Source organism: Apus apus, chromosome 1 (genome assembly GCF_020740795.1).
Source record: "Apus apus isolate bApuApu2 chromosome 1, bApuApu2.pri.cur, whole genome shotgun sequence".
NCBI lineage: Eukaryota > Metazoa > Chordata > Aves > Apodiformes > Apodidae > Apus > Apus apus.
In genome coordinates this window covers 123,895,951-123,917,846 of record NC_067282.1, presented here as the reverse complement: position 1 = coordinate 123,917,846, position 21,896 = coordinate 123,895,951, and the positions used below count along the sequence as shown (strand labels likewise).

The window sequence follows — 21,896 nt, the reverse complement described above, 5'->3', positions numbered from 1 at the left end:
ATTATGGGATGTGCGCCCGGGGTGTGACTATTATGGGATGTTGCGGGGGTGACTACCCTGTGCCCTCCCCCCCCCCCCGTTTCCCCGGGGGGTTCCCGGGCACAGGGTCGGGGGGGGGGGGGGGGGGGGGGGGGGGGGGGGGGGGGGGCGGGTATTGATGGGATCCCGGAGCGAAGGGGTGCGAGCGTGGGGAGTATTATGGGATGTTTATCGGGGGGGAGTCTGTGTGTGCGCGTATTATGGGATGTTCCCGGCGGGAGGGGTTATTATTATGGGATGCCAGGCCGGGCAGTGAGTGGGAAGTTCTGAGGGGAGGGCGAGTATTATGGGATGTTTCTGGGCTTGGGGGGGGGCAGTTGCTAAGGAGACGGAGGCGGGGCCTATCGCCGGGGTCCAGGGGCATATTATGGGATGGAGGCGGGAGTGGGGCGGGGCCTGGCCGAGTTTTTTTCCCCTTTAAGAGGCGGTGCCGGGGCGGGAGCCATTTTCCCTTCAGCAGCAGCAGCAGCGGCGAGCAAGGAGCCGGGGTCTGGAGCCGGGTGAGGAGCCGGGAGGGGACGAGGGCGGGCAGGGCCTTCCGCTGCTTCTTGGGGCGTCCTTGCCGGCGGGCGCCTTTCCCCCCCAGCACCCCTAGCACCCCCTCGCTCCCGGCCGCACCTCCCCGTCCGTCCGTCCGTCCGGGGCCGCGCCGTCCCCTTGCCCGGGCGGCCGCAGGACGTGCCCCCCCCCGCCCCGTCCCCCCTCCCCCAGCCGGCATTGCGCCGGGGAGCGGCCGCCCCGCAGCCCCGGCCGGAGCCCCGCGGAGGAGAGGCGGCCCCTCCGCCGCATGCCAGCCGGACTTCCCCGGCCCCGCCCCGCGCCCCCGCCCGGGAGACCGAGCCCCGCCGAGCCGCTGCCCCCCCCCCCGCCCCACACACACACACACACCCCGCCCCCGCCCTGTGCCGCGCAGCCCCGCTCCGGGCGGGGGCGCGGGGGCGGCGGGCAGCCGAGCGGGGCTGCGGGGCGGCGGAGCGGGGCTGCCGGCGGACGGCCCTCCTCCCCTCCTGCCTGCCTGCCTGCCTGCCTTTTGTGCCGGGCGGGAGGAGGAGGAGGAGGCCGCCGCGGTTGCAGAGCGGGCTTGGCGCGCCAAGTTTGGGCAGGCCGGTTCGGGACTGTCGGCCCTGCCGGGTCCGCCGCGCTCCGCCGTTACCGGCCTCCCTGCCGCGGCTCGCTGGCAGCGTCCCGGCTAGCCCCAGGTCCCTGTCGAATTGCAGCTGCCTTCCCTGCCTCGGCGCCGCCTCTCAGCCCCAGGTAGAAATAACCCGGGGCGGCTGGCTGCAGAGGACGGGAGGATTTTCCTATAGGACAGCTGTTCTGGCTTCCTCGCCAGAGATGAGTTGCTGACTCAGTTCAATATCTAGTGTCTTCAAAGCCTGCTTCATCAAAACTCTTAGCTGATTCTTGCTGCCAGTGTTTCTATGATCTGCGGGCTCCAAATTCAGCAGAGTTGCAGTGGAAGCTTTCTCACAGATCCTCTGAGTAGCACTGTTACTTGGGGAAAAGGAGTTCAGGGCTGCTCTAACTTTCTTCTTCTTCTCAATGAAGTACTGGCTGGACTGGCAACAAGACGACACCCTGCATAAGCCCAGGCCTCCCCCAGGTTGGAGGACATGGCGTCGGGCATTGGATCTCCATCACCGTGCTCGGGGGGCAGTGATGATGATGAGATGGAGATCCTGTTGAACAACACTATGCCCCCGCACCCAGGTATGGAGAGCCTGCAGGGCATGCATGTGAAATGGGGGTAATGCTGGTCTCAAGCTAAGTGTGTGAAATACATTATGTCCCAGGGAGTGGAATTGATTTTTTTTTTTGTACTACAAGTCATGTATATGTTTTTGATTTTGATATCCCGAGTCCTAGGGTTACTTCAAAGCCCAGGGCCCGTGGCTTTGTGTCAGGTGGAGCTGACTTTGTTGCAGGCCGTTGGGGTTTGTGCTTTAAGGAAGTGTAAGGGGTGGAGGCAGAGTGAGTGCCCTGTTCTGATGGGGCACCGCAGTGCCTGCCAGTTTCACATCTTGTGAATGGGGAGTGGGGTAGTATGTGAAAGGGCAAGGGACCTGGCTTTCTTTCATCTGGGAACTCGGACCAGCTGACATCCAGAGCAAAATGCCCTGGGCTGTTGTGTGACCCACTTTCCTTCATCACCACACCCAATTATTGAGATTTCTTGTGGTTCTCTTTGCTGCTTGCTCACCTTCTCTTTTCTTGTAGTCTTTTTACCTTGCCTTTTCCCTTGTGTTTGCATCCCTCATCAATGTGAGACCTGGGTTAGAGCCCTGGGTACTATTCTGTCTTGGTTTTTTTGCTGCTGCTGTTGTTGATGACTTGCTCTGTGCATCTACGTGTGGATCCTCTGCTTCCTTCTGAAAAAGAATTAGTGTATATCCTGATGTGCTGGGTTGTAAGACAAATTTAAGTTTTCCTCTTAACTTATGCTGTAGTGTTGTAGTGTCATATGAGAAAACGTTGTAGCTGGAAAGTGGTGGTATGGGTTTTTGGTTTGGCATTTTTTCATAAGCTTTGGCTCTGGAGTTTTCTGGCACCTCTGAAATCTTAGGCAGAAGGGGACTGTCAGCAAGCCCTGTAAGGAGACTTGATGAAGGAAAAACTGTTAAAATCCCTGCAAACAGGAGAGCTTTGGGTAGTACCTTGGAAAAGTGGGACTCTAAGTCAAAACCTGGGGGAGAAGAAGAGGTGGGATCTTTGAAGGACCTGGTGTTTCAGGACCGCAGGAGCCAAGGAGACATCCATCAGTTGGGAATATGGCAAGGGCCAGGCACAGGACCCCAGGTCTGAGAGCTCGACCTCTCCTGCTTCGTCCCTGGCTGTGTTAGCTCCTCTGACCTGTGGCTTCCTCCCTCCTGCCCAGCTCCTGTGGTCAGGAGGCCATTTTCCCTTGGAGGCAGGAGTGACTCTGGCTGTGTGTGGTGGGCGGGGCGGTGGGGAAGGGCGGGTGGCTGGGCTGCTCCCGCAGCCTGCCACAAAGGGAAGAAGGGCTGGCTGGCTGCCCCTGTCCCTAGGGCGGGGGGCAGGCAGGGAGGGGGGTGCACAGATGGGAGTGTGCATGGTGGGGAGCTGGCGTGTGTTCCTCTGGCCAGGCAGCGAGCCTGCTAGCTGTTGGCACAGAGGGGAGAGGTTGGGGGAAGGTTGTGTCAAATCCAGATTGGAATAGAGTTGCTGAGTAGCAAATTTCTCACGGACGTAGACAAGTAGTGGCTTACTGGCCTGTGTTTTGTACTGTAGGGTGCTCTGTACTGCCCAAGTGGCTAGGCAGTTGTGGGTTTCTTTCCTGGAGACCCATGGCCTGGAGCAGTATCAATGTGAGGTTCTCAAATGTATTCACCGTTTTTTTCTCCTTTAGATGTGGTCATCTATTCTGTGTTCTTTCCTCTTCTTGTTGGGTTATGGCAAACTTCTGGTTCCCCAGATCTGAGTGCAGCTCTGCTTAGGGAAGGAGTATTGTGGAAATGGGTGGTGTTGAGAGGAGGGGGAAAACATGTGCAGTAGTAATTTATGATTACCTAGGATCTGTTGTGAACAGCAACAGAGCAAGCAATTGTAAACCCTTTTATGTTGGTAGGTAACAAGAAGTAGAAAGGTGGAGCGATCTCTTTGAGAAGTGGGCTATGCTGTGGGGTTTGAAATAGACATATTGTCTCTTCCCTTCCAGAGCCTGAAGAAGAGCCAGAAGAAGAGCTTCTGTCGGAGGCTGAGGCGCCCAAAATCAAGAAGAAGAAGAAGCCCAAGAAACTGAAGGAACCCAAAGTGCCCAAGCTCAGCAAGCGTCAGAAGAAGGAGGTAAGGAGGAAAGGATGCCTAAGGTCACACTCTAAAATACGGACGTGTGGGGTGAGGGTGCTTACTGTTGTTGTTGGCCTATGGCTCAATCCTTTGTGTGAACCCTCTAGAGTCTGGGGAGAATGTGGTGTCTAGTGCTTATCCAGGGTATTTTCTCACAGCTGCCTGATCTTCTCTCTCCCTCCCTCCCCAGCTGGGGGACAGCTCTGGTGAGGGGAATGAGTTTGTGGAGGAAGAAGAGGAGGTTCTGCGCTCTGATAGTGAGGGCAGTGACTACACTCCTGGGAAGAAGAAAAAGAAGAAATTAGGGCCCAAGAAGGAGAAGAAAAACAAAGCCAAGCGCAAGGAGGAGGAGGAAGAAGAGGAAGAAGATGATGACTCAAAGGTGAGAAACTGCCCTGCTGACTGTGCTTGCTCCTCATTCCCACGTATCTGACTTTTGGGGATCATTGTGCTCTCCGTTTGTGATGGCACATGGAGATGGGGCTGTTCAACCTCCTTTTGCTAGACCTGCTTGGCTTGACCATTTTCCCGCCATTCATTTCTTTCCCTCTTCTCCCTTAAACACGCCTAGAATGTGTATTGAATCCCAAAGACTTTCCCACCTCCACTGATCCAATGAGGCTGTGTCCTGTGGCAGTGATAAGTGGGTGGGGGTGGGATGGAGTGGAAACACACCCGTCCTGACCCACTGGATCATCTGTAGATGTTTGGAAGTTCAGCTCTTTCCCATACAGTAGAACTAGAGCGTTTTCGACAACAAAGCGGCAACTCTCTTTGTGCAGGAGCCAAAGTCATCTGCTCAGCTCCTGGAGGACTGGGGCATGGAGGACATTGATCACATCTTCACCGAGGAGGATTACCGCACTCTTACCAACTACAAAGCCTTCAGCCAGTTTGTCAGGTGAACTGCAAGTCTGCACTTGGAAGGACTGTGAAGTAAAAAAAAGAGATGCAACAAGGCTAGGTTCCTTGATTTTGGAACCTCAAGGCACACTAGAGACTAGTACTGTTGTCCTTCTTAGAGTATCAAACTGAAGCAACACTACAATAATTGAACCACATCTCTTTGTTTGTTTTCAGTGATCAAGATGATGCAAGTCCTCCCTCCCAGTCCCCTTTCTTCCCTAGTATTCTAAATTTCATTTCACTTTCCAATCCTCTGATCATTTGCATCCTCTACATAGTAGGAAGGATGGGTGTGGAGTGATTCATTGGCTCTTGAGATCAGAGATTAAAAAGGAATGTAGTTTGAGATAGAGGTGCTGATAGGGGTGGCGGCAGTAGGGAGGAATAATGAGAGAGAGATTTCAGGGTGATTCAGTAACCCTTCCTTCCTTAACTGTCTGCAGGCCACTTATTGCAGCCAAGAATCCTAAAATAGCAGTGTCGAAGATGATGATGGTACTGGGAGCCAAATGGAGGGAATTTAGCACAAACAACCCCTTCAAGGGAATTTCAGGTGCATCTGTGGCAGCTGCTGCAGCTGCAGCTGTTGCAGTAGTGGAGAGTATGGTGACAAATGTGGATGCTGTCCTGCCACAGCCCCCTGTAGACGTGCCACTCAGGAAAGCCAAGACAAAGGAGGGCAAAGGTGAGAGGAAGAGCTGGGCAGAGTGTTACAGGGTGAGTGGTGTCAAGGCAATAGTCCTCCTCACTTGCAGGCTCCTCTGTTCTCAGGACCCAATGCCCGACGGAAGCCAAAGGCCAGTCCTCGTATTCCTGATATGAAGAAACCTAAAACAAAGAAGGTGGCACCTTTGAAAATCAAACTGGGAGGATTTGGTTCCAAGCGTAAAAGATCATCGGTAAGTGATGCTCCTGCTTTGACCTGAGGAGGAGGAGGTGGTGGTGATGATGTGCTAGAAACGCTGGGACGCGTGTCTGGTGGCTGCCCACAGCACGTGTGCCTGAGTAGCATAGCTGTTGTTTTGTGCCTACCTCAGAGTGAAGATGATGACCTGGATGTGGAGTCAGACTTTGATGATGCCAGCATCAACAGCTACTCTGTTTCAGACGGATCTACAAGCCGTAGCAGCCGCAGCCGCAAAAAACTCAAAGCTGGGAAAAAGAAGAAGAAAGGTACTGGTGCTTGCTGTCAGGTGGGGACAGAAGTGCAGCTAAGTGTGGAAAAAGGTTAGAGGAACATCTGTGCGGAATCTGGGCATTTAACAGCATACTTGAGGGAGGAGAATTGTTTGTGAATTAAGAACCTGATAGGATTTTTAGTAAGGGAAAGTTGCTCAGAAGGCCTTTGTCCCCTTAATAGGGAAACAGACACAGTGCTGAGTTTTCCTGGCCTCAGCTACACCTTAAATTCCATGGGTGGATGGAGGCACAAAGGGACTCATTTTACTCTTGTTCCAGCTTTTGCACCCTGCCCTGTTCACTTAGAGCAAGAATTTTGTATGCTACATCTCTCTATTACTACATAGGCTGTTGGGAGAGCACCTTCCCTTGCTGTAAGAAGCTTGTACCTACAAGTTTATTTTGCCGTAACTCCTCACCACCCTTTGCAGGTGAGGAGGACTCTACAGTGGCTGTGGATGGCTATGAGACTGATCACCAGGACTACTGTGAGGTGTGCCAGCAGGGAGGAGAAATTATACTGTGTGATACCTGCCCTCGTGCCTACCACATGGTTTGCCTGGACCCAGACATGGAGAAAGCCCCAGAGGGCAAGTGGAGCTGCCCACACTGTGTGAGTTACTGGTTCTCCTCCAACTCCACAAGAGATTGTGGAGCAGGGGTGTCAGGTGACTTGGGGCCGCTCTTCTGTGGTGATAAAATAATCATAAATGTGTGATTTTTGTCTTCCCATTTCCCTCTCCTGTAGGAAAAAGAGGGCATTCAGTGGGAAGCGAAGGAAGATAACTCTGAAGGTGAGGAAATCCTGGAGGATGTTGTGGGGGATGCTGAGGAAGAAGATGACCATCATATGGAGTTCTGTAGAGTCTGCAAGGATGGAGGAGAGCTGCTGTGCTGCGATGCCTGCCCTTCGTCGTATCACATCCACTGTCTCAACCCTCCCTTGCCAGAGATTCCCAACGGAGAGTGGCTGTGTCCTCGCTGCACTGTGAGTTTCTGCTAGTACCATTCTCCTCCTATTGCCACAGGAGATGATTGATCTAATCCCTTTGGATCATCCTATTTTCCTGGAAGTGCTTAGTCCTCCGAAGACTCAAATAGCTTCTCACGCTTTGGTCACAGAACATGGAGGCTGGGCTCTTTGTGGCTGGATTGTGCCTGGTTGATTGGGAAGTTTTGAGTCCAGGGTGCTTAGTTTTACTGGATTCTGTATGTATGCAGTGTTTAATAACATATCTTGAACTGATGCTGAGCCAAACAGGTTTTTTGCACTGTAGACTATGTAATACCAAGCCCTTTCTTAGTAGATGGTTGGGACACATGTCACACTTTTTTAGGAAGTTCTGGAAATTAAGTGTTATAAATGGTGTTAGGTGCTTTCATTAAGTGATAAGGACTTCTCAGATATTGAACCAAAAAACCTCTTCAGAACTACAGGGAAGTTTCATTACCTTTGCTCTACAGCAAACTTTCATTAAAGTTGTGGTTGGATTGACTATTGGGCACATGAAGCTTCACGATTTTTGTATTTCACATAGAATTTCTGAATTGGTGTGGCCTTGGTGAGACAATTATATTGAGATACTGAGTTCAGTTTGGAATTTGTCAGTACTAGAGAAAAAAAAAGAGCTTGGAGAAATGCTTGAGATAAGCAGATGAAAGGTTCTAAGCCCAAAAAGCCAATTCCATTTGTGTAGTAAAGCTTATAACTAAGGAAGAGAACTGTTACAGTGTTTCTAGTCCTCAGCGCTTGTGTGTTAGAGCATGTGCATTCTGATGTAACAAGCTGTGTTTAACTCCTCAGTGCCCAGCTTTGAAAGGAAAGGTGCAGAAGATCTTGATCTGGAAATGGGGTCAGCCCCCAGTTGGCCCCCCGCCACCACGTCCACCTGATGCAGACCCTAATGCTCCTCCTCCTAAGCCTCTGGAGGGTCGGCCTGAGAGGCAGTTCTTTGTCAAATGGCAGGGCATGTCCTACTGGCACTGCTCTTGGGTGTCAGAGTTGCAGGTGAGTGAAAGACTCTAACCATGTCATCAGGGTGGATAGTCAAGAGATATTTTGGACAGCCAGGGAGGGAAACATGTACTAACTGTTTCTGTCCTCGCTCCAGCTGGAGCTGCACTGCCAGGTCATGTTTCGAAACTACCAACGCAAAAATGATATGGATGAGCCACCCTCAGGGGACTTTGGAGGGGAAGAGGAGAAAAGCCGGAAGAGAAAGAACAAGGACCCCAAGTACGCTGAGATGGAGGAGCGCTTCTATCGATACGGGATCAAGCCTGAGTGGATGATGATCCACAGGATCCTTAATCATAGGTAGGGGAGATAGCAAAGAGGATTTTCAACCAAGACCTTAAGCAAGGCTAGGAGAGTGGATGAGCTAGACTGCAATAGGGCTGGAGGAAACAGTGGGAGTTCTTTTGTGGGTATGACAAGCATTGTTCTTCTGTTTTCTGTTCCTTCATTAAGGGACCCTTTCCTTCTCTCACATTTGAGTGGATTGGGTGAATACTGTCAATTCACTGTGCTTAAAATGTACTGGTTTATTCTGCAGTGTGGATAAGAAGGGGAATGTCCACTATTTGATTAAATGGAGAGACCTACCCTATGACCAGGCATCCTGGGAAAGTGAAGATGTGGATATCCAAGATTATGACCTCTACAAGCAAGCCTACTGGAATCACAGGTAGGAGAGGTATCCAGAGGTTGTGTTCCTTTCCCTTCCCTATAGAGAAAATGGTGGAGTATGTCATCCCCTAGCAGTGGCTGGAATAATATATGGAGATAGCCATGAAGTAGTTCTCTTGATGACTTCTTATTCCCTTGGGCCAGGGCCCTTGTGCCTCTCCACCAGTTCAGGAAGGCTCCAGCACTGTTCTCTTGAGCCTGTCTGAGTTGGGTGATTGCCCTCCTATTCTTTTGCATTAGTTTTCCCTTTATCTATTACAAAAGCCATTAAACTTTCATGTTTTTGGGACTGTCTCTGCACAGGGAGCTAATGAGAGGTGAAGAGGGTAGGCCTGGTAAGAAGTTAAAGAAAGTGAAGATGCGGAAGCTGGAAAGGCCCCCTGAGACTCCCACAGTAGATGTAAGTTGTTATTTATTGCTTAGGAGCCATCTAATATCACTACTTATTTGGGGGTGGGAGGCAGGTAAATAAAACAAGAGTGAAGATGGGTTATAGTGTCTGCAGGGAAAGGCCCACTTTGTCCCTTGGGTCAGAGACTGGCTGCCTCTTGGTGAAAGGGTTTTAAAAAAAAAAAAACACAACAGTTCTTGGTGGATACCTTTCAGCCATTTGGGAATCTGGTTGTCATCTGTGAGGTCTGGTGTGCACTGGGGAATATATGGCTGACTGGGAAAGGTCTTGGTAGCTGTCTTAGGTAAAGGATCTCAGCTCTTCCTTCTTTCTGTTGTAGCCAACAGTGAAATATGACCGGCAACCCGAGTACCTCGATGTAACAGGAGGGACCTTGCATCCCTACCAACTGGAAGGACTGAACTGGCTGCGCTTCTCTTGGGCCCAGGGCACAGATACAATCTTGGCTGATGAAATGGGTCTGGGAAAAACTGTGCAAACAGCTGTGTTCCTCTATTCCTTATATAAGGAGGTGAGAACTGGGAGATCGCTGCCCAGCCACATTCTGCCTGTGTTGGTGGTTGCATTCATCTAATGCTCTTACTGATTCTATTCATAGGGCCACTCAAAAGGTCCCTTCCTGGTGAGTGCCCCCCTGTCCACAATCATCAACTGGGAAAGAGAATTTGAGATGTGGGCCCCAGATATGTACGTAGTGACCTATGTTGGTGACAAAGACAGTCGGGCCATCATCCGTGAAAATGAGTTCACTTTTGAGGATAATGCCATACGTGGAGGCAAAAAAGCATCCAGAATGAAGGTACATAACTCTGCTGTAATGCAAGCCTGAGCTGAAGCAGCTGAGATTCAGATACTCTGATGTCCCTGGGAACTGATCATGCTTGTAGTTTCCAAGGGGAAATAACTGCAAATTAATGACTAGTGGGTGTTTAGACTCCTGCTCTAGACTGTTTAAACACCTCCTACCAGTCTGAACTAATTCAGTACTGGGAAAAAAGAGTTGACTAAGGTAATAGTAGGCAAGTCCCTGTATCTTTCCTGCTTAATCTGAAGTTGTGTATCACTTCTACAGATCTAAGGCAGTATCAGAATTGCTGTTCTATGAAAAGACAAACATACAAGAAAGTATGAACTTGTTAATCTTTCTGAGGAACTGGCTTGACAGAGAGATCTGAGAAACTTCACTCTGTGCCCAGTCAGGAAGCAAGAGCCTGGCCTAGGTGGCTGGCCTTTATGCAGCTTGTCTTCCTACTAAGAGCAAGATGAGAGCTAAACTTTTCCAGTGGCAGAGACACAGACTCCTTTGCTTCCCTTGAAATTGAACTGCATTGAGTACTAACAGTAAAATAAAGTTCCCTTATGAACTCCTTATCATTTAAATCTTAGCTTTTTGATGAGCTGCTTTTCTCCAGATTTCATTCCCCTAACATGCTGCTTATTTGTTCAACTTCTCTGTTACAATATCTGACAACTGTCCTGAGGGGGTTGAGGAGAATTATATGTGTTGAGCAAGAAGTGGGGGATTAGAAGACTGCAATGGTTTGTGTAGCATTTTGAATCCTGTGACAGGAAACTGTGGGTGTGAAAGGTTATTGATGTGCTGTTTGACCGGGGCTCATCAGAATAACACTGCATGTATTTTGTCCTGGAGCATTCCCTTACCCTGTTACCACGTCCATCCTTTTCCTTTGCAGAAGGAGGCTGCTGTGAAGTTCCATGTGCTCCTCACCTCTTATGAACTGATCACAATTGATATGGCCATACTGGGCTCTATTGACTGGGCCTGCCTCATTGTGGATGAAGCTCACAGACTGAAGAACAATCAGTCTAAGGTACAGAGATGCACAGATGGTTTATAAGCATGGCTTATGTTGCAGGGGGGAATGAGCAGTGTTCAGAAGCACTTCAGTTTGCCAACTCTTAGTCATGAGTTCAGTGGTAAACTTGATGCATTATTAAAAAAAATCCAAATAAAACAGCCTTCCTCTGGAGGTTGGTTATCATTGCTAATAACTTTGGGTTTTTATGTGTCACCGGTTAAAACAGCTTTCTTGCTGGATGAGTAGGTGACTGGTGGAAGACAGAAAAACCTGAATGTCATTGTTGCTCTTGAATACAAACTGGCTTCTCTGAAAGCAGATCATATATCTGCACCACCTGTATTCTGGAGAGGTTTGCCATACTGAGCATCAAACAAGCTGCGTGAGCACAATTATTCTGCTTCCAGAGTAGGCTTGCTCTCTGCATTAATCTAGCTTTGTAGCAGAACTAATTAGATGGTACAGAAACAGGAGAGGTGTGCAAAGGTGTTTAAAAATGCCTGGGTGTATGTTGAAAGCCATATAGCTGCTTTTATATGAGGCAGCTCCTTTAAGCTTGTTTCAATTCAGTAGACTTGACTGAATTCCCTTAATCCAGCCCCTCCTTAAGCCCTTGTACCTCAATTTGTCTGTCTTCAGCTGGGTTCTAGTGCTTAGTACATTGAAACCAATTGTGATTGGAAACTTGGTTTTATAGGTTCTTGGAGACTCTGTAAGACAAAATTGCCTCTTGATCTCTTTTTTTTTTTTTTTTGGTGTCTAAATGTCTTTGGCTTTTTGGATCTTGATGTGAGGCATCTTTCAGAGATACCACAGCTGTGCTTGCCGTCCAGTTTCCGGACCTTTCTTTATTATAGGCACTAGGACTGGATGCCATTCCATGCTTAGCTTTGCAATGATTTTAAGTAGTAATGAATGCTTGCTATTAATACTCATTAATTTAATGGGGATGTAAAAGATCAGGGTTACACTATGACTAATAACTACAATCAATTATCCACCACAACCACTGAATCTACCTTTTTCTAGTGTGGTTTCCTGTCCCATAAGGACAATTTCAAGTGTTTTGCTACAAAGTGATCTATCAGACACTTGTTAACAGATTGTCATTATCTACCAAAGTTTTGCAGCTATCATCAGTAACTTGATCCCAAAATGAGAATGGTTTTTGACTGTAACTACAGAAAGGTAAATCCCCATGGAGCCCACTAAAAGAATCCTTTTGGTGTAATAACCAAGGCATAAGTGGTGGTGGGTTTATCTTGTGAGTTTTTTCCCCATCTAGTACAAGCTGCTTCCATTAAGTTTGTCCTCTTATCATGCCAAGTGTGAAATAAGCAAAATAATGGCCAGGCTCAAATAAATGACTGATTTACTGTCAGTTTGTGCTGGTGAACATGGTATAGTTGTGCTTTTCAGTTCAGTCCTTGAACTGCCCACTGCCTCTGTCTGGTATTACTTCACTATTGTGAAAACCACGATAAATTACCTTAAATACACTTTTTTTCCTCTGCTTGTTCAGAGCTCTGAAACACTGCCAGGATTGATATGAATAGGAACAGTGACTTAGCCATTTCTGCAGTTCTCAAGACTCTGTAATCCTAAGAGTGTGGAACACTGATTTAGCAAGGAAAAAGTACATAGTATAGCAGTCTGTAAATGATTTGTGGTTTGAAAGAGCTTGTAACTTAAGAGCAAAGGAACCTACCAGCACCTGATAGCTTGTTGGATTTACTGTAGTCATGCTTTAGTTATGCAGAACAATGATCCAAATGAGACCAGTCTAGTGACCCTGACTGGAATGTCAGCTCCTTGGAGCTCCTGCCCAAACAGCTGATGTGATCTAAACTGAACCCTAGCTTGGTGTAACTTTTCCTGGGAGAAATTTTTTTTGTAGGCCTGTGACTTAAGTCTTTGACATGTTTCTGTAGGTTTTTTTCCCCTCACCATTTCTTCCCTGTTCTCTACTTCCCAGTTCTTCCGTGTGCTGAATGGTTACTCCCTCCAGCACAAGCTGCTGCTTACAGGAACTCCCCTGCAGAACAACCTGGAAGAACTGTTCCACCTGCTGAACTTCCTGACACCAGAGAGATTCCAGTATGTCTTGCAGTGCAAGTCAGACTGCCTGTCTTGTCACTCCCATCCCCTTCGTTTTTCTTTGTTTCTCCTTTTGCCTTTGTGGCTTTTGCTGAATGTCTGTTTCTCTGCAGTAACTTGGAGGGCTTCCTAGAAGAGTTTGCAGATATTGCCAAGGAAGATCAGATCAAGAAGCTGCATGACATGCTGGGCCCACACATGCTGAGGCGTCTCAAAGCTGATGTATTCAAGAATATGCCATCTAAGACTGAGCTTATTGTCAGAGTGGAGCTAAGCCCCATGCAGAAGTGAGTGTGAGGATGAAGAGAGCACCTGCTGTTGAACTAGTGTTGCTCTGTTCAGCTGTTTCAATGAGGATGCTGAAACAGCCTCATCCTCAAGATGGGGTTTTCTACACAGTGGATAGGAGGGAGATTTCCTGCTGCCACTGTAGCAGAGGGGAGGTCTAATTCTATGCTCTGATGTAAGGGATAAAGCATCAATGAAGGAAACTGGCAGAGCCTAGGTAGCTGGCAGGTAATGCCAGGAGCTGTGCAGAGTTAGCTAGAGAGTGTGTTAGTCATTCTCATGAGGGGTGTCTGAGTTGTTCTGTTTGCTGTCTTTTCAGGAAATATTATAAGTACATTTTGACAAGGAACTTTGAGGCACTGAATGCACGGGGTGGTGGTAACCAAGTCTCCTTGCTCAATGTTGTGATGGATCTGAAGAAGTGCTGTAATCACCCCTACCTCTTCCCTGTTGCTGCTATGGTATGTTCAGTCACTTACTCTGTATAAGTAAACTCCCTGCTCTCAGGGAGCCATTTAGCTCTACTGAAACATGGAGGGATTCCGCTTCCTAACTCTCTGCTTATGTTTTTTCATCCTGTCTTGATGTAGACTCAACATGCTGGAAAGCCTTTCCTTTTCCGCTCTCTTTGTATGACAGACAGGTAGGAGCTATCTTGTGGATTGCACAAGATGTTGAAGACAGTAAGAGTAGAGGCTAAGTCAGTAAGAAAGAGGAGGGCATTTAGGAGTAAAATTGCAAGAGAAGAGGCACAGGGTAGCACTGTTTCATATCAGTAGTGCTGCACATTGTGGTTGGGCTATGCTAAATTGCCAGATGTGAGTCAGCATCCGATGCACACAGCTAGGGACTGAGACCAAGCTACATCCCTTCAAGCTGTTTTCTTCCTTCACCCCACCCCCTACTTTTCTCCTTTTCTTCTCAGGAAGCTCCAAAAATGCCAAATGGCATGTATGATGGTAGTGCTCTTATTCGAGCCTCTGGAAAGCTGTTGCTGCTCCAGAAGATGTTGAAGAACCTTAAGGAAGGAGGTCACAGGGTGCTCATATTCTCTCAGGTATATGGGGAAAAACCCTAAAGTTGGGAATTCCCTTTCTGAGGAAGGTGCTTGTTGATCTGGTATCCCTTTTTTTTGCTGGTGTTCTGATACGCAGATGACTAAAATGCTGGACCTTCTAGAAGACTTTTTGGAACATGAAGGGTACAAATACGAGCGTATTGATGGAGGAATCACAGGAAACATGCGTCAGGAGGCTATCGATCGCTTCAATGGTATGGAACCTCCTGTTTGCTTTGCAAGATGAAAACTGTTGCTTTGTATGTGCTTAGAAGTCAACATGGGATTGCCATGGCCCAAGTTTTCCATTGCTCTAGTGGGATCTTAAATGAGTGGTGATTCCCCCTTGAGTGATGTGGGATAGATTATTGTTTGAGTAGTGCACTCTCCCTTGATTACTTTTGTTCTCTCCTTTTATCTAAGCTCCTGGTGCTCAGCAGTTCTGCTTTCTGCTTTCAACTCGAGCTGGAGGTCTTGGTATTAACTTGGCCACAGCAGATACTGTGATCATTTATGATTCAGACTGGAACCCTCACAATGATATCCAGGTGAGTCTGAATGAAATTACTCACTGTGGAGTAAGAGGGGAAGCGAAATAACCAGGAGGAGTGAAGGAATGTGTGACTTCCCCTCTAGAAATAGCCAAAATGACAGCAGTGAAGGTGGGTAGAGATGGGAAGTGAAATAGCCAATGGCTCTTTCAGGGCTCAGCCTTTACTAATGTTAAGAGCCAACGTGGGAAACTTGTGGATGTAGGCAGGGTGTATCAGACTGCTTCTTGTGTAGCTGCAGGCTGTGCTGAGCACCCCTCTTTTCTAGGCCTTCAGTCGTGCGCACAGAATTGGACAGAACAAGAAAGTGATGATATACCGCTTTGTGACAAGGGCTTCGGTGGAGGAGCGTATCACACAGGTGGCCAAGAAGAAAATGATGCTGACTCACCTGGTAGTGAGACCAGGGTTGGGATCCAAGACAGGCTCCATGTCCAAACAGGAACTTGATGACATTCTGAAATTTGGCACTGAAGAGCTCTTCAAGGATGAGGCTACTGAGGGGGGTGAGTGCCTGAGAGCAGAACTGAAGAAGGTTGGGAGGTCTGGCTCTTGATTTAGTGAGAAACTGTAGGCAGCAGTGCTGATTATAGCTCTACAGGGGGGTCTACAGTGGCTTTCTCTCTCCTAGTCCCTTGAGATCCATGCAGCAACTGTGTGCTCTTCCCTCAGGGGATAACAAAGAAGGTGAGGATAGCAGTGTCATCCACTATGATGACAAAGCAATTGAGCGTCTATTGGATCGGAACCAGGATGAAACAGAAGATACAGAACTTCAGGGCATGAATGAGTATCTCAGCTCCTTCAAGGTGGCCCAGTATGTGGTTCGTGAAGAGGAGATGGGGGTGAGTACGAGGTGGATGTCAGCTTCTGCTAAATGATGTAGGGTCAATTAGGCAAATTAAACTCTGATGCTTTTGAAGGCAAGCAGATGTATCTCTGCTCAGGCAGCTTGAGGATTGGAATGGAGGGATTCAAATTCGTTACCTGTCTGTGTCAGGAGGAAGAGGAGGTTGAGCGGGAGATCATTAAGCAGGAGGAGTCAGTGGATCCTGATTATTGGGAGAAACTGCTGCGTCACCATTATGAACAGCAACAGGAGGATCTGGCCAGGAATCTGGGCAAGGGCAAACGTATTCGCAAGCAAGTGAACTACAATGATGGCTCACAGGAGGATAGAGGTACAAATCCACAGGACCCTGAGGGAGAAATGGGTGTAAGTATGTGTTGCTGGGAAGTAACGGAGTAGCGTCTCAGGCTCACGTGCTGTTTTTCTTTCAGACTGGCAGGATGACCAGTCAGATAATCAGTCAGACTATTCAGTTGCTTCTGAAGAAGGAGATGAGGACTTTGATGAGAGGTCTGAAGGTAAGTTCTGGTGCAGCCAGAGTACCTGGGTCGTTTTCTCCAAGTGTGCTAAGAGCTGGGACTTGATTTAGGTGATTGATACACTGTGGTACTGTTCTGCAAGTGAAATATCCACAACGATATGCTGTGCATGGTCTCTCCTCCTTAGCTGCATTTCTCTCTCCAGCAGCTCGTCGGCCTAGCCGCAAAGGCCTGAGAAACGATAAGGATAAGCCTCTGCCTCCCTTACTTGCCCGTGTGGGAGGGAACATTGAGGTAAGCAGTAGCAGGGTAAGCATTTTGAATCCTAGCTGCTTCTGTACGGCTCTTGCCACATCTGTCTGTCTTCTCCTCCACTCCAGGTCTTGGGTTTCAATGCCCGCCAGAGGAAAGCCTTTCTCAATGCTATCATGCGCTATGGAATGCCACCTCAGGATGCCTTCACGACTCAGTGGCTTGTTAGGGACCTCCGTGGCAAGTCAGAAAAAGAGTTCAAGTGAGTCAGTGTTAGGCAGGGATGGCAGATTGGCAACATTCCCTTTGGGGAAGAACGAGAACCGGGCCTTTTCTGGCCTTTCCTTAGAGACTACATTTCCTTATTGTACTAGTTGATTCTTTACTGGGGGAACGAAGTATAAGCTGGGAGAGACTTGGGGGTTTGTTCCAAGTTCTCTTCCTTGAACTCGAGTCATCAGTCACCAAAAGCAGATGCTTTTAGAGGAGCAGCATGGCCAAGCAAATGTGTAGTGAATGCTCTCACGGAGTCCTTTTTGGGTTAATGGTTGTTTCTGGCTCAAGACTCTGAGCAAGCTGTTTCCCTTGGCTCTGCAGTAATTCTGTTGGGAAATTCTCCCTTGAAGGAGCCTGGAACCCCAGACTTCTGTTAATATGAGTCTCGGGGTGGTTTCCCATACGTATTGGAAGGGGTCAGATAACACACATCTTCAGCAAACCTGGTTTATAGTCTAAATTGCTTGTCTCTTAACTGCTCCAGGGCCTATGTCTCGCTGTTCATGCGCCATTTATGTGAACCTGGAGCTGATGGTGCAGAGACCTTTGCAGACGGGGTCCCACGGGAAGGTCTCTCTCGGCAGCATGTCCTTACTCGCATAGGGGTCATGTCACTTATACGCAAGAAGGTAGGTGCCCAGCAGAGCAATGTAGCCCTCTCTCTCTCTCTCCATACAATTTGCAGTCCCTGGGGTGCTGAGCCTAGCGAGTTATCTCTCCTTCCACACCTATTTTTGTTGTGTGCTGAGTGGTCTGTCTTCTGGAAGAGCTTTGTATGGCTCCTGCAGTGGTACACCTTTCTCTCCCTCTCGTGCAGGTGCAAGAATTTGAGCATGTGAATGGCCGCTGGAGCATGCCAGAGCTGGCAGAGATAGAGGAGAACAAGAAACTCTCACAGCCAAGCTCACCCTCTCCCAAAACTCCAACTCCTTCGACACCAGGGGATACGCAGCCAAATACACCTGCCCCTGTTCCTCCACCTGGTGAGAGCTTCCCTCTTGCACAGTCCTGCGTCCTGACCTCATCCTGGCTGTTCCCCTCACCAGAGCTGTGGTGGTGGGGTTAGGGAGTGGACGCAGATCAACTTCTTGTGTTAGGAGGGCTGCCAAAGACATGTGCAAGCCCTTAAAGGCAAGAGAGGACACTAGCTTTCTCACATCAGTGAGGAGAGAAGCCCAGCATTTGTAGTGGGCCAGAAACGGGGTATTATCTTAACTGGTGTTGGTCCCATTTTCATGGGCCAAATCTGTGGGAGCAAAGAAGGTATGTGCTTGGCAATGGTGAGGGGGAAGACCTTACTGATTGTTTCTCTTCCTCTTTTGTTTGCTGTGGAATACACAGAAGAAGGAGTAAAAGTAGAAGAAGGAGCTGGTGCTAAGGAGCAAGGGGAGTCAGCTGAATCAGAGAAAGAGCTCAGTGCCTCTGCTACTGAAACAGAGGTACCTATGGAGGTGAGTGTTGGGTTGCTTGTTTGCCTCACGCAGTTGCAAATATCTCCACTTCTGCCCCCTGTTCTGTGTTTGGTCAGCTGCTGAGACAGAAGGACATTCAAAGATAATTCTCAGGTCCTCAGACTTGGCCTGGCAGCTTTGTGTACATCTTTGCTTTCCAAGCTCCTGTGACTGTCTTCTGTTTTCATGCAGTGCTTTACCCTGCTTCTCATTGATTTCTGTCCTTAGCAGTGTGCCCAGCCTGTGGAGACACCACCACAGGAAGCAAAATCCCCGGTGAACCCCACAGAAGCAGATGAAAAAAAAGTAGAGGAACCAGAGGTGAAGGAAAGACCAGATGAGCCAATGGAAGTAGAAAGCAAAGGTATCTCTAAGGGAGGTCATTTAATACCTTGAACAGCAATAAATTCCTCCTCCTCCTCAAATACTATTTTCTAAAGTTGCATCGTCTTTGCTTTAGCACTTCATCCTAAAGAAACAGGTGTAAATGAGTGGGGCTATTTCAGGATTTGGAACAGGGAGTTAGGTAATAGTATGAGGTTTCACAGGCTGAAGAACAAAACCTTGGACTTGCCATGTTCCCCTGCATCTCATGTTCTCCTTCTCTCCTGCAGCTGATGTGGAGAAGGTGGAAGACAGAGCACCTACTGAAAATCCCCCTGAACCTCCTATAATCACTCTGGATGAGAAAGGTGAGTCACAGTAATTCCATTCTCTTCCTTAACCCTTCTCCTGCAAGGATTCCTTGGTGGGTCCAGCTGGTGATGGTATCTGCCACATTCTTTCTAACAATTTCTTGTGCATACAGATGAGAAAAAAGATGATGATAAGAGAGATGTGGTGATGCTGCAGAATGGAGAGATGCTGAAAGAATCAGTAGATGAAAGGCACAAGAAGGCAGTAAAGCAGCGCTTCATGTTCAACATAGCAGATGGTGGCTTCACTGGTACAAGAACTCCTCATATGCTTGGAACTTGTTCGTGTGCCCCTGCTTGTGTTCATGAAATAGTTTTCAACTGTTCTGGTGTCTCTTGGCTTTCCAGAACTGCACTCCCTGTGGCAGAATGAAGAGCGGGCTGCAACTGTCACAAAGAAGACCTATGAGATCTGGCATCGGCGTCATGACTACTGGCTCCTTGCTGGGATTATCAAGTATCCTTACCATGTTGAACCAGTTTTCTCCCCTTGTTGGGGTGGAGGTGACTGTCCCGGGCCTGACTGGAGTACATTGAGAGGGTGCTTTATCCTCTTTCACAAGAGTGAAAGTGATGGTGGGAGGAAGAGTTTCCTGCCAGCATAGTTAAGACGTAGCAGGACATAATTCTCATTCCTTTTCCTTGGCTCCTACTCCTCCCCTCTCTGCACCCCCTTTCCCCACCCCCTCTTGAGTACTGTATCTGCCTGGGCTGTGTATTCCCTTGTTCTCACTGCCTTTGTTTGCCTGAGCTCATCCCATCTCAGTCATGGCTATGCCCGTTGGCAGGATATTCAGAATGATCCACGTTACGCCATCCTCAATGAACCCTTCAAGGGTGAGATGAACAGGGGTAACTTCCTGGAAATAAAGAATAAGTTCTTGGCAAGGAGGTTTAAGGTAAGGATTTCTGTTCATTGTGGTAAGGGCCTTTCAGCCAGCTGGACCTCTGAGAAAGAGCTTGCTGTTCTGAGTTTAAGAAAGTAAAGGCTTCTGCAATGCCTTTCATTTTAGGTAGGGGAAATAAACAGTATCTCTTGGGATCATGCTGTAGCTCCATGACAGGAGCTCCCTTTGCTGCAGAAGTGTTGTTGGGGAGCTTGGCTCAGTGCTCTCTCTTCAAATAGTTACTGAACAATTGGTATGCAGGAGGCTTAAGGTTCAAGTGGCTGTTTCATCACAGCTTCTGCTTGATGTTCTACAACGCACTCCATGTGCCTGCACATAACTTAGAAACACTGGATGGACTGGTGAAAGGGTTGTCTTCAGTCTCTGCCCCAACCCATTTGGGAGTGACAGTAGCTTATGTCTGGGGGCAGTTTAAGACCAACCCAAATAAACATGGTGTAGTTCTCAGTTTTAGGGCAAAGCATCAATTCACTGTAGTCTGGCTGATCAGCTCTGCACCAGCAGGAGTCAAATGCATCTCTGCAAATGTCCCTGACAGGCTTAACAGTTTTTAGACTCTTACTTCAAGTAGCATGGGGTACTTCTCACTTGGTTTGAAGAGAAAGCTCCATGAAGAAGCAGTAAAATCACAAAACAGCTTCGTCTCTGAGAAGAATCTTGAGGAGGCATGAGAATCCTAGAGGATTTATGGTAGTCTTCTATGGAACTAGATGTAGCCTGTTTTTCTTTGTGCCTGGCCTAGCTTAATGGAGCCCTTCGCTTGTTTTGGGCTTTGGAGGCTTTACTTGATACAGACAGAAGCTGGTGAAAGGAGGTTCAGCTGCACAGTCTCATTTCATGAGGGAGTGGGAGAGCTGTATTGAGAGAGATTGGGTGCCAACAGGCTGCTTTCCTGGAAACTGCTGAAAGACTCTCATTACTGCCCCACCTTGCAGCTCCTGGAGCAAGCACTGGTGATCGAGGAGCAGTTGCGGCGAGCTGCCTATCTGAACATGTCCGAAGACCCGTCTCATCCGTCTATGGCTCTGAACACACGTTTTGCTGAGGTGGAATGCCTGGCTGAGAGCCACCAGCACCTATCCAAGGAGTCAATGGCTGGGAATAAGCCAGCCAACGCTGTGCTGCACAAAGGTAATGCAGTGTGTTATGGGTGGGACAGGTGTTCCCAGCGTGGTCGTCCCCTCTGGGTCTCTTCCCTACGGGGTGTCCCTTTTCCCTCTGAACAGATGTCCCTTTCTCTTCCAGTTCTGAAGCAGCTGGAGGAGCTGCTGAGTGACATGAAGGCCGATGTGACTCGCCTGCCGGCCACCATTGCCCGCATCCCCCCCGTGGCCGTGCGTCTCCAGATGTCGGAGCGCAACATCCTCAGCCGGCTGGCCAACCGCAGCACTGAGCCCCCCCCGCCCCCACCCCCACAACAAGTACGTACCCCTTCTGGTCAGTACACCGAGTTACCTCGGGGGGCTCGGGGGGAAGCCGGGCTTCACTTGCCAGCCCCCTGACGCGCCTTCTCTCGCCCCACAGGTGGCCCAGCAGCAGTGAGTTCCTGGCCCAGCGCTGTTGACCTCTCGGCCAAGCTGAAGTGACTCCCTTCCCCTACCCTCCCCCTTCACACTCTATCCCTCTGCCTGACATTCCTGACTGGGTGCTGTTTCCCTCCATGGAAGCTGCTGTGCAGGTCTCTGGGAGGAGAAGAACAACTCCTTCCTCTGCAGCCAGCCTGTTGGAGCAAGGAGTGTGCTGTGGAGAGAGGGAGGTGTCTGGTGGACTCTGTACATAGTGACTGGAGGCCGCAGTGCCACGTCTGTTACACGGAGAGCCTGGCTGCGTTGCTCGCTGCCTCCTGGAATTCCTGATTTCGTTTTTAATTTTATTTTGAGTTTGTTTACTGAGATGAGTGTGCAGGCAAGACCAAGCAAAAGCCAGGACAGAGACAAAGCTACCTCCATCAAGATCCTTTTTAATACAAGAACTGACCGGACTTGTCCACTAATAAGCAGCTTGAAGACAAAAAACAAAACGACAAAAAAAAAAAAATCCGAAAAACAGAGCAAAACCTTGGTAAAACTGAAAAATAAAGTTTCCTTGTATTTTACTTGGTTGAGGGCAGGCTGAGTACCTTGACTTCCCCTGCTCCTGA

At 48.8% G+C, this 21,896-nt stretch overlaps 1 protein-coding gene and 1 non-coding gene across 8 annotated transcripts; both read left to right on the top strand.

Annotated features, from left to right (window-relative positions):
• Window positions 1-463: 463 nt before the first annotated feature.
• On the top strand, window positions 464-21,851 carry CHD4 (chromodomain helicase DNA binding protein 4). Of its 7 annotated transcripts, none has more exons than XM_051611294.1 (40): window positions 464-539; window positions 1,588-1,749; window positions 3,716-3,843; window positions 4,037-4,228; window positions 4,629-4,747; window positions 5,196-5,437; window positions 5,524-5,651; window positions 5,790-5,925; window positions 6,363-6,544; window positions 6,680-6,919; window positions 7,736-7,939; window positions 8,043-8,248; window positions 8,487-8,618; window positions 8,924-9,020; window positions 9,352-9,543; window positions 9,631-9,831; window positions 10,727-10,864; window positions 12,828-12,949; window positions 13,063-13,236; window positions 13,557-13,698; window positions 14,163-14,294; window positions 14,392-14,509; window positions 14,718-14,842; window positions 15,114-15,351; window positions 15,518-15,690; window positions 15,846-16,026; window positions 16,127-16,213; window positions 16,380-16,468; window positions 16,555-16,688; window positions 17,187-17,331; window positions 17,520-17,685; window positions 18,044-18,153; window positions 18,385-18,517; window positions 18,768-18,845; window positions 18,962-19,099; window positions 19,197-19,305; window positions 19,615-19,747; window positions 20,692-20,887; window positions 21,002-21,177; window positions 21,281-21,851. In XM_051611294.1, the coding sequence occupies exons 2-40, from the start codon at window positions 1,653-1,655 to the stop codon at window positions 21,296-21,298; spliced, it is 5,751 nt and encodes a 1,916-aa protein (XP_051467254.1). In that variant the 5' UTR covers window positions 464-539; window positions 1,588-1,652; the 3' UTR covers window positions 21,299-21,851. The 7 variants fall into 7 exon arrangements, with proteins under 7 accessions (XP_051467254.1, XP_051467232.1, XP_051467220.1 ...); XM_051611272.1 differs by having other exon boundaries at window positions 21,002-21,193; XM_051611260.1 differs by having other exon boundaries at window positions 18,382-18,517; window positions 21,002-21,193.
• On the top strand, window positions 17,713-17,848 carry LOC127380322 (small Cajal body-specific RNA 11). Its single transcript, XR_007888480.1, has one exon. It is a non-coding gene; the product is annotated as a small Cajal body-specific RNA 11 (non-coding RNA).
• Window positions 21,852-21,896: the final 45 nt, after the last annotated feature.